At 37.3% G+C, this 12,092-nt stretch overlaps 1 protein-coding gene across 1 annotated transcript; it reads left to right on the plus strand.

The window, feature by feature from the left end:
• The first annotated feature begins 631 nt into the window (after nt 1-631).
• pi4k2b (phosphatidylinositol 4-kinase type 2 beta) lies at nt 632-11,886 on the plus strand. Its single transcript, XM_043238020.1, has 10 exons — nt 632-1,166; nt 6,835-6,986; nt 7,329-7,529; nt 7,614-7,745; nt 8,041-8,194; nt 8,704-8,768; nt 9,131-9,230; nt 9,660-9,793; nt 10,224-10,283; nt 11,029-11,886. The coding sequence occupies exons 1-10, from the start codon at nt 827-829 to the stop codon at nt 11,200-11,202; spliced, it is 1,512 nt and encodes a 503-aa protein (XP_043093955.1). The 5' UTR covers nt 632-826; the 3' UTR covers nt 11,203-11,886.
• Nucleotides 11,887-12,092: the final 206 nt, after the last annotated feature.

Below are 12,092 nucleotides of genomic sequence, written 5' to 3' on the forward strand. Positions count from 1 at the left end.
TTTAAACGCAATGATGAGGTGACCAGGGCTGTTTCATAAAGCAAGTTTACCAAATAAGCCAGGTTTGATATATTTTTTTGTCTTGATTTATTGTCAGCTGATTATGTTCAAAATTGTTTCACTACCTAAAATAAACCTGGCCTACTTGATAAATTTGTCTTATGAAACAGACTCCAGATGTGTACAAAACAAAAATTAATCGCGTTATCATACTCAATAATTGAAAACCACTATACCAATAGTAAATTTATACTGGGAACCCATAATGAACTGACGTGGTTAACTGTTTCCTTGGAGCAGGGTTGAAACTAAACCCAGCGTCGTTAACATCTTCAAAAATGAAATTAGACATTTATCGTGTGATTCCAGACCTCTATGACTTTTGACTTATTTATTGTTTGTTTCTTTGTCTATGCAATTAAAGTCAATGGTAACCACATCTCCCTAAAATAACGTATTTTGCGTTCTTCAAAGTAATCAAAGTTGTGCCATTTTGGGGTTCCTTTAAAATCTTGTTAAACAACAAACTTGCAACAAAAATGCCTTCACCTTTCACAAGCACCGTTCTTTGCGAAATCAATAAAGCGTTACTGCGCCTTTAAGAAACCTGTTCGACGACGGTGAGCTTCAGCAGTGCGCATGCTTGAGAACAGAGGAAGTCGGTAATGGTGACGGATGATGTGGACGAGAAACAGTTGAGAGCATCAGCGAGTCTTCAAGGAAGAAAACAAAAGCCTCTTAAAGACGGACTCGCGGATATGAAGCGCGATTTTTGAGAGGTGTCTGAGTTTCTCTGGACGGAGACCGAATACACCCGCGGTCCGCGATGATGGCAGAATGCGATCCCACCGACGGCGAGCCGGAGAAAGGCGGCGGAGATTTAACGTTAACACCGGAGACGAACTTTCTCGCGTCGGAGGTGCCCGCGGTGTTGTTTGAAAAGAGCCGACCGGCGCCGTCGCTAGGACTCTCGCTGAACCCCGGGGCAGCGGTTCGGATCTCGAACTCGACGGAAAGCGTGCTGACGGAGCTGGAAGCGGACGGTTCCGGTGAAGAGGCGCTCCTGTTACCGGGACCTGCCGGAAATCTCTCACCTCGGGCTGGAAGAGAGAAAAGGACGCGGAAGAACAGACACAGCTCGTCGTCTGATAATCTCGCATCTCCAGGTGAGATACATATGAACTGGATATAATCTGATCAACGCGCATTCGGATTAAACTGGCTCAAAGCAGAGGCGTCACACTTCCACACCTTTTGTTTTGCTTCTGTGACAAAGCGTGTGTGTCTAGCATTTTTTTTTATATTCCAGGTTGGCAAATAACGTTGTTTTTATTACTACTTTTCAACACAGTCAACGTATTTCGCGTAGTTATTAATTAAACATAATTAAACCGGCCGACCACGCCTTTATGTAGATAAAGCTACTCCCCTTTTAAACGACAGCGAGTTTTCGTCATTTTGTTGTATAATGTGAATTCAACCGGGGAAAGAACCCACTGGGGACCCGTCTGCATTAGTTTCCATAGCAACCGCGCGTGTTCCGTTTCTGTTGCGCGCAGTGTTCCAAAAAACAGCTAATATGCCTTTTGGGAACTTTTAAAGGCGTTAAAACATTTTTCAGAGAAGGGAGAGGTTTTGCCTCGTGCCTTAAACGTATATGACAATCATGAAATACTCTTAATATTCTAAATTGACTCCCACACATCTCGCTCTTTGTGCTTGTTACTCCATCTGCTTTATCTCAGAACAAGGTCCGTTATGCAACCATTTGCACAGTTCAGCTTACATGCTCTTTGAACCCGGGGCACACGTGTACAGGTGACACCACGGCAGCTGCTGGGATATCTGCTCAAGTCTTGACATCCACGCTCGGTTGTTTCTGTGTGTTGCATGTGGTTTAGTCTTCGCAGGTGCATCTGTACTAACAGGATTACAGGCGCAGCTGTGGGCTGTATTGATGCAATAAAGTTTTCCTGCATATTAATATCAGGTTCATTTGAATGCAGATGAGCCAGAGAGCAGAAAGACCCTGGCTTCTGTTTCATCTCTAACATCCACATCTAAGCCATCAGTGAAGGAAAATGAAACGCTCTCTCAGGAGTTGCATTGCCTAGTTAAAATTAAGATATTATTAGCATTGCATTACTGTGACGCGCTACGTTTGCTTTGTTTCATCTGGATAATTATTTCCACGAACATGCAAATAGTACGTTTAATTATTAAATGTAGATTCAGCCTCCTATAGCATTGGTGAGATCCAAAGGAGGTCACATTATACTCGAAAAGGCCCTGAAATTGAGATGAGATGGAAATAACAAGTGAGTGATCTTTTTTTTTTTTTTTTTTTTTTCCTTATTGTGGTGTACATCAGAGTGTCCTGGCTTATTGAAAAAATGTAAAAAATGTAGAGTGGGGAATTGGTTTTTGTATCGGTTGAGTGGTTTTTGATTTTTACGAATGGAACCAAATGAACACAAGCATGCATGGGCAAAGTTTAACTGACTAAATGATTGGAGAAGTCATGCATACATCACCAGAGAGATTCATTTTCAGAGAGTAATTTTCGCTGGAAGGTCCAGTTATGACATTAAGATCAAAAGGTCAGCTAAAAAAAATTCATATTGGCCCGGTTTCATGGTTCGGTTTATCCTATGCCAGGATTAGGTCGTAGATTAACTAGGACATTTAAGTTATTTTTATAAACCTGCCATAGAAAAAAAAACATATATATACTGATATACTTCAGACGAAATCGAAAGACTGAAATGGCAAACAAAATCAGGCTTACCGAAGTAGCTTCTGTTTATTCCTGGTTGGTTTCTCATTCAGCCGAGATCAGGCAATTGAGCAGCATCTCCAAGTCACTATATACACAACTAAGCTGCTAGAGATATATCCGCACCTGAGCAATTGCTCGCAGATAGACTTTAAAAGTTCAGCGAAAACAATTAATTCCTACAAAGTCACAACGAAGCTTTTGTCAATGACCCGGAGTGATCCAAAATCATCATAGAGAAATACAACATGCAAGTTTTCCAAAGCCATGAAAAGAAAGGTAGCAAGCAAATAAATATTAAAACAAGACGCTTACATTTTAAGATCACTCAGTGAGAGTTTCTTTCAGCTGAAATGGCTCAGATGTACATTTATGTCTAAGACTAGCCTTTAGCCTTGTCTGTAAAACAGGGATAAAGATCTATAACATGCATTAAAAAAATACATGTAATGAATTTCATGGCAACTTTAAGTTTGTTCAAATTAGATCTGAAATCCAATTTTTTTTTTCTAGAAGTATTTTTCAATATATTTATGTAGGCGTTTTGCCTACAGAAGAAAAAAAAAAGAGGGAGAGAGAGAGAGAATTTGCATTATTATTATTATTATTACTATTATTATTTTATTTTTTCAGAATATATACTGTGTGTATATTTTTTTATATACATAATTAATATACACCCGTACATACATTTTATGTAAACAAAATGCTATTTGGCCGGATTGAAAAATACCTTCAACCTTCGGGTTCCCCAATGTGTAACAGTGCTATACTCACAAGGAACTTTTCAACTTTTAAAGTGTTTTTTTTTTTTTTTTTTTTTGTGCAGTCAGTAAGTCTTTGTCACATTAATGAACTCCAAATGTTTAGAAGCTTGTCAGGTCTTGCATCACCAGAGAAGCTTTTTATTTTGCTCAAATTGCTGTGATATTGAGGAGGATTGGTTATGAAAGTATAAATACAACTGTTAACAAACGAAAGGAATGGCATTTTCTGACAAATGTCTAAAATATCAAGAAATCTCTCTGAAATAAGTCTTTCGAGCAATTTTGGTGGCATTACATAGACATTTGCATCAGAAGTCATTATTAATTTCAATGGATGAGACTTTTTTTTTTCAGTCATCAGTGTCTCATGGTGTTAACAAAAGCAGTTTGATCAACTATCAGTATTGAATGAATTGGGAGTATAATGTGTGATATATAATTACATGTTGTAGCAAAGATGGAGCCTTAAAAAAATCATGCTATGCTAATTAAATCCAATTCAAAGTGTTTATTGTCATGTGCACAGTGAGGAAAAACAAGTTTCCCTGCACATTGAAATGCTTTGCTGTCCACACTGAATGCCGAGACAAGTGCAAAAATACAAAACAGACATACACATAAATGGGAATAGACATTAATGAAGTACAGCTATGTTGCAGGAATACATAAAGAAATATATATGGATTAAGCACATCTGTATTTGATGTGATGTGCAATATTAACGTTGACGAGTTCACGTGTAGCTGTAGTACATCTCTGTGTGCGATGTTGTCTTACAATACAGTGGCCTGTAGCAAACGTAAGCATGTTCGTGATAATTTATACTTATGATGTATGCGGATGTGTGTACGAGAGAGGGAAAGCGTTTTTGTTATCGTCTAAATGTTTAATGGCCATCAGAGAGGTTCTGTTTGTCCGTGTCTAATGGACTCTCTCATATTCACCCAGGGAAAGCTGCCCAGAGACCATCAGAGGAGCGTGTCCACGCGTTTTACCTTTTAGATCCCATGTAAACGACTTTTAGTTCGTTTTATTGCTATATGTGCATTCAGTGTAGAGGATTCTGTGCATTTAGTGTAGAGGAATAACAGAATGATGGTTTTAGTGGGTATCACGTGACACGAGGCTTTGTTCACGCTGGTTTTCTTTAGGTATTTACTGTCCGCGCTGTTATTTCTCAAGTAATTGATTCTGCTAGACTGCGTTGTTGCGTCGGTTGCTATAGTAATAATATCGTACGCATCGGCGAGATGCCACAAGGCTGAGAACGTCAAACCACTTTTGGATGTGGTTTCGATCAGGTTTGCAAATATTGGATTTCACGTGGTTCATAAATACAAAAGATGCGTTTGAATCATATGCCAGTTTTTTCTTTCTAAACAAAGACTGTTGAGCAAGTTGTGTGTTTAGTAGTTTATTTTCGATGTTGATGAGAGACAAACAGGGACTCTCTACTATCAGATCTCATCATCAGCTCCCTCTACGCAGGTCACAAGTCACTTGCATGTGAAAACACTGATACAAGTACGCAATAGAAATCTTACAATATAGTAGTCTGTGTATAAATGCTACAAGCTGCGCAGCTATTACATTGCTTTCCCACTCTCTTTTTCATTTATTTATTTTTTTGATAGTTTAACGAATACTAAAATTCTGAACTGAAAGCTTCTTCTACATATCGCAGTAGAAACAGGAGTCAAATTTCGTGGTTATTATGTGAATAGAGAAAGGTGAGATGACTGACAAGATGATGACCTAGGATTCGGTGTCGAAGAGAAAAGCACAAGCACCTACGTAACAATCTTTCTGTTTAAGGTATTTATTCAATTGTAATGGACTCAAAGATTCTTTGTAGTTGGTGAGAAATCCATTTAGAGATCTTTAATTTTTTTACAGAGCTGTGACATTACGTGACAGAAGTTATATTGTTGCCACAAAATAAGAATTAATTCATTTATATTTATTTGTGGCTATGAATTAGGAGCTTGCTCCCTCGTTTTATTAAACTGTGGCCAAATTCTTAATTTTGTGGCCACGATATATATTTTTGTCCATGTAGTGTTGTCTCCCATCTTATTTTGGTGAGTAAAATATGTTTAAAATAAGGGAGTTTGTCATTGTACTTTTTTGTTTATTAATACTATTATTATTTTTAATAATAATAACAATACACTATTTTTAAGCATGAAAAGGAAAAATGTAATGTTCTTTAAATTATCATTTGAGTTCTAATGTTAAATATTAAGGTGGTGTGTATGGAGTGTCATGAGCACACTTGTAAAACTTATAAGCCTAGTGTAATATCAGGGTAATATCAATACGTTGTTACAAATTTATTAGTTGGTGGGAAAATTCCCTCACAATGGCATCTTTATCAGTAAGCTTAAAATCATGAAAATGTAATTGTCATTTTGAGATGACCAGATGAATAATGTCTCCACCCCTGGAGAGGTATACCGTTATATATATATATATATATATATATATATATATATATATATATATATATATATATATATATTTTAGGATTTTAAGCAGGCACAATTTTTAGAGAAGTCCAGTATGTTGTTTGTAAAAAGTCAGTCCTTTACCAAGAAAGTTGAGTTGAGATGAAACTTTGCATAGATTAATTGTTCACCATAAGATAATTGCGCATATCAGGGGTAAAAATGAATTAAATTAGCTTATGTCTTATGAAAATGTAAATGTTATCTCTGCGGTGTATTCGTATCCACACAGGGTCTTTCTAGCTTGTACAGTAATTTCTTCTGCCAAATTTTACAAAATAGTTATAAGAACCCTGTCAGTACCTCGTAGAGAAAATGAAAACATTGCATTTGCCAGTCTTTAGATGAATCACTTTGATATTCAACCTTTCATCTACCGCCTATATATATTTTTAAGCATGATATATATATATTTATATATACCCCTTTTTTTTTTTTTTTTTTTTTTTTTTTTTTTGGACTTCAGAAATGCCCAGTGCTCTTAATTTTTATCTTTCTGAAGGCTGGTTTGCAGACGGAGCAAAAGTGTTAAGACTAAATTGCATGCTCACTAGTGATTCAGCTTTGAAGCTTGGATTTCTAGGAGAAGGTTCAATTTTGTTCCAGATAAAAATGGCCCTGAGCATAAATTTCACTCTGAGGGAAATTATTAAAAGAAAATCATTCCCCAAACGTTCTGCTGTATGGCCTTTTGAGATGAGGGGACATATTTACATATAAATGCAGACATACAAGAGAGTATTTGCCGCACTGTACATTTGAATCACTTTGTGTGTGCATATAGGTAATAGCAGTGGAGAATTCAACCATTTCCCAGAAGACCCAGAGTTTGCCGAAATTATCCAGAGGGCTGAGCAGGCCATAGAAAATGGCGTCTTTCCCGAACGCATCTCGCAAGGATCCAGTGGAAGCTACTTTGTCAAGGATCCCAAAGGGGTATGTGTATTTGATTGTTAAATGTGGAAAACGACCTTAAAATAAAAGAAAACGTAGTACTTCTTAATAGGTTTATGGAGTATTTCATGCACTTCACGTTATTGTGCAGTTTGTAGGCAACATCATGCTTAGCGGTGTTTACTGTAGGATAATATATGCATGATCACCTCTCTCTAGTGAGCTAAACGAATACATTTATGCATGAATGTTAATGTGGAATCGGTTTGGATTCATTCTCTCAAAAAAACCCACTTCCTTTTATGATAATTCTTAGTAGTTATTTCCAAATCCGGCGGTGTTAAATTTGACTTTTCTTGATGTCTGTATCTTCTCTCTTTTTAGAAAATCATTGGGGTATTTAAACCAAAATCAGAGGAGCCTTACGGTCACTTAAACCCTAAATGGACCAAATATTTCCATAAAGTCTGCTGCCCATGCTGTTTTGGCCGTGGTTGCCTCATTCCTAACCAGGGCTACCTCTCCGAGGCAGCTGCCTCACTCGTTGACCAAAAACTGGGCCTGGGGATTGTACCCAAAACTAAGGTGAGGATGAAGCATTTAAATTTACTTGAAGAAATAGCTTTGCTCTTGGAATAAAGAACCAAACCTTTCGCTCTTTGTTTTCAGGTTGTGAATTTGGCCAGCGAGACTTTTCACTATAGTGCAATCGACCGTGCCAAATCCCGTGGTAAGAAATACGCACTGGAGAAAGTCCCCAAAGTTGGACGACGGTTTCACAGAGTTGGTCTTCCTCCAAAGGTAACAAAACGCATGAATTTACCAAATCGTCATTTCCCTCAATTTGTTTCAAAGCTTTATAGCGTGGCCAGCGTTCTGTTTACATTGTTCTTTTACACAGAATTAAAACTCAAAGTGACGCCTAAATCTAGGTTTTCCCAAACTCATAAGATTGCGTGGTGTTTCATTATTTGCTGGAAATGACTAAATTTGCACTTTTGTGACCAGTCGTTCTAGACGTCACAACTTTCTTGGCACATCAAAATCGAATTAAGAGAACTAAAAGAAAAATGACTTGTCGATTTCTTTTGTGTAGGTGGGCTCATTTCAGTTGTTTGTGGAGGGCTATCATGAAGCAGACTACTGGCTGAGGAAGTTCGAGGCAGAACCTCTTCCAGAGAACATGAGGAAGCAGCTTCAGTCTCAGTTTGAGAGGCTGGTGGTGCTGGATTACGTCATCAGAAACACAGGTACCTAATGATAGCGTTCAAGTTCTTTCTTTGTTAGGGAACACGTTCAAGAACTATGGCTTGAACAATGCTTCGCCATGGTAACCAGTGTTCTTCTAATCTCAGATTTTTATTAACAGGGCTATTTTTATGAAATTGGCTATGCTGTAAAGTAACTTCAGTATTGATCGCAATTGTCAAAAAATATAAAGCTTTAAAACAATATTGAATGAGTATTATTACATAAATATAAATTATTACTGTGGTGTTTTGAGGAGAACTGTGGTTGCCAGATTTTTTATTTTTTTTGTCAAAAAAAAAACATGTGCCTCTTGTTCTTTTTGTCGAACTATAGCTCATCTCTTTTCAGGCAGCTTTTTTTTCACTTTCTACATTTGCACTCTCTGCCTCCCACACCACACAAATGTGCCATGTCTTTCAGCGTAGCATGTAATGAACACACGAAAGAGATGCTAATTGTTTACGGCGTCTTTGAAAAGGAAATCTGATATCTCTTTTGGCTTCTTCAGACAGAGGGAACGATAACTGGTTGATCAAGTATGAGAAGCCGGGCGATGGAGAGCTGACAGAGAAGGTGAGCTGAGGGATATTTATAGAGCTGCTTTGTTTGCAGTGCTGGGCAGCCCAAAGAAAATGCCATGACTGAGAGCCAAGTGCAAATGCAGGGGTATCATATTCATCTTTTTTTGATGTAAAATGACAGTGTACGTATTTAAATTTTTTGTGCTTGAATGGGCATGGCATGTCTTGGTAAACAGTTCTGCCTATGTGCACAGTAAAGCTCTTTAAACATCACACCACGTCAAACATGAGGCCTGTTTAGTATTGCAAAAGCATTTCTGTTAGCTCAAGTTGCTGCAGGACTTATATTATGGATAATGATGATTGCTTCCCAGTCACAAATGCTGAGTTTCTTTTGCACATGTCCGTCCCCAGGAATCTGAATGGACTGACCCTAAAGACTCAGCCATACAGATCGCAGCTATAGATAATGGTTTGGCCTTCCCTTTTAAACACCCCGATGAGTGGAGAGCATGTAAGGATTTCCTTTAATGTTTTCTGTTTTAATATGAAAATATATTTATACTTATTCCAGCAGTGGTCAAGTTACATTTTCAGCAGCCTTTACTTAGTTTTCAGTATCTCATGATTCTTCAGAAATCATTTTATAGACTGATTTTGTGCTCTAATAACGTTCTTTTTTTATCATTATATAAAAGTGTTTTGCCTCTTAATGTTTTTGTGGAAACTATGATACATTTTTCTATGAATGGACTGAACAGCTTTCATTTTAAATAGAAATATTTGTGTCACAGTTAATGCATATAATGTGTCCTTGCTGAATAAAAGTATTTCTTCCAAAAATGTGAGTTTCTATCTATGAGCTGAAAACATTTTACTAGTACGATCATACTTAACGGGTGATTTGTATTATTATTTTCCCCCTAAATCTTGGTGCATGTAGACCCATTCCACTGGGCATGGTTGCCTCAGGCCAAAGTGGCCTTTTCCCAGGAGACAAGAGACCTCGTGCTCTCGCGTATTTCTGACATGAACTTTGTGCAGGACCTCTGTGAGGACCTTTATGAGATGTTCAAGGTAAGCTTTAATAGAGCCGTTTTTCAGTGCAGTGAATTACTTGTTATTAAAGTGTTGATTTGGCTGTAGTTTATTTTGAGACTTAACTTCTTGGACAGGGCTTTAGCATGCTGTCAGTTTCTGTTAGCAAGCTGGAGCTTAGCATGCTGTCAGCACACTAAAACCCTTAAAGAAGTTGCGTCTCTATATTCCTCCCATTTGAACTGGCTCTGCTAAAAATATTCAAGCTTACGATTTCTAAAACCAAGGAAATGATAAATGACTGATTGACCTCTCTAAGTGACCTGACCTCAGTAAATCTGTTTTCTATCATGTCTGTATAATCTTACTCGCTAGTTAATCATTTATGCATTCATTTGCAAGAATCTCAGTTTGGATGACTATCTTTTAAATATTCATTGACTTTCCACATTAACAACTCTGATTTCAGACGGATAAGGGGTTTGATAAGACCATGTTTGAGAAACAGATGTCCGTTATGAGAGGACAGGTAAGTTTTATTTTATGCTTTGGGGTGATTTCGTTCTCGGCTGTTCCAGAAATAGTGCGCCGTTCTCACATACTTCATTCTCACTAAATGCTGGAGCTCTTCATAATGAAAAATTCACAGCTAACGTATATTAATACACCCAGCCGGGATGCTATTTTCAGCCTATCACAGCTGAGATTTAGACCTCAGGTTTGCAATGCCAAGGGAAAATGATTGTGCATCTAAAATAAAATAAAAAAAAGAAAAACTAATGAAAAGAAACAAATCTCTCCTGCATAGTATTATTCACTGTTATTTAAAAGTTTGTAGTTGTTTGTCTTTCTCAGTATTGATAGAAAACACAGTAATAATCTAAAATATATTAGCAATTTAAATGCAAACTTAAAGTAATGGCTGCTTTTACAGATTTTTCTTATATGTGACCCTGGACCAAAAAAACAGTCATAAGTCATAGGTTTATTTGATTTATCTTTTATGGCAAAAAGCATTACAATATTAAGATCATGTTCCTACTGTAAATAACAAACCTTAACATTTTAATTAGTAATGCGTTAAGGATTTAATTTAGGTGGTTTTCTGAATATTTAGAGTTAACCTTAAATTCCAGGTTTTCAGATAGTTGTATATTTTTAGAAGCAAATGAATCATTTAGAAGCAGACTTCATCAGGAAGTAGTGTTGTGTTTTAAGAGAATATAAAGCCTCTAGTGCATGTAAAATCACATGTGCCTGTTCTTTCCAAATAGATCTTAAACCTGACCCAGGCTTTGAAAGACGGGAGGAGCCCCATCCAGTTAGTGCAGATGCCTCGTGTGGTGGTGGAGAGGAGTCGTGGAGGAGGACAGGGTCGTGTGGTCCAACTGGGCAATGCATTTACCCAGACCTTTCACTGCAAGAGACCCTTTTTCACATCCTGGTAAAACAGCCACACAGAGGGTGAAGACGAAATTGGAAGAGGGTCCTATATGAGAGACACTGGATGAAGAACTTTCTGGAAAGACTTCCCGAGTGAATGTAGCAAAGGGAGAGACTTAAAAAATGCATGGAGGTCGGATGCAGAGGATCCAAGGCCTTTTAATTTCCTGAGCCTTTTCCCCGAATTCTCCTCTTCAGCTTGCTGTGGCTGTCAAGTTGGATCGTCAAAAGGGAATCGTTTCACTGAAGATGATGTTTTTTCGGCGACAGCCTTTCTCAACTGCCAATTATTTTATAACTATAGATATTATAAATGAAGAATGATGCATAGAACTTAATTTAAACTTGAAAAATGCTTGAATGTAACTTGCAAGTTTACATTTTACACGTCTCCTGAGGACATTTCAACACCAAGAAATACTGGTGACCATGGTATTTAATATGATGAATGTATTTGCTGATTTATGTAACAGGATGCTGGCAACAGTATATACATTGTTAAAGCTGGGTGCTTTGTAAGCCCTAGGAAAAAAAGTATAATTACAAAAGTTTTTTTTTTTCTCTCACACAATCCTGTGATGCATCTTGGACTTTGTATTTCAGCTGAGCAATTGTTAATGTAGAGCTGTATATTTAAAATGAAGTGAATAAAAAAAAAAGAAAAATAAAGCTTTGGGGTTGGTATAATAGATGTAGTGTTATTATGTCATGGTATTATGTTAACTTTTTGTAACATGTAAAATGGTTCCTGTCTAGCAAAACAACGTCGTGTTTTGGAGCATCTCTGAGTCTGTCACTATGGTCTGTTATTATGTTGCCACCCTGTGGTCACTTTTATTAATAACTTCCTCGTGCCTGTGCAAAAAAAAGCGTAAGGTTTTCAGTGTTTTTGTCC

Source organism: Puntigrus tetrazona, chromosome 1 (assembly GCF_018831695.1).
Source record: "Puntigrus tetrazona isolate hp1 chromosome 1, ASM1883169v1, whole genome shotgun sequence".
Taxonomy (NCBI): domain Eukaryota; kingdom Metazoa; phylum Chordata; class Actinopteri; order Cypriniformes; family Cyprinidae; genus Puntigrus; species Puntigrus tetrazona.

What these genes read in the sequence shown, in the direction of transcription:
- pi4k2b (XM_043238020.1), top strand. Translation starts at nt 827, where the DNA reads ATGATGGCAGAATGCGATCCCACCGACGGCGAGCCGGAGAAAGGCGGC. An exon ending in GAGTTGGTCTTCCTCCAAAG is followed by an intron (nt 7,746 to 8,040) that starts GTAACAAAACGC and finishes TCTTTTGTGTAG; the next exon opens with GTGGGCTCATTTCAGTTGTT. An exon ending in CCCCGATGAGTGGAGAGCAT is followed by an intron (nt 9,231 to 9,659) that starts GTAAGGATTTCC and finishes TGGTGCATGTAG; the next exon opens with ACCCATTCCACTGGGCATGG.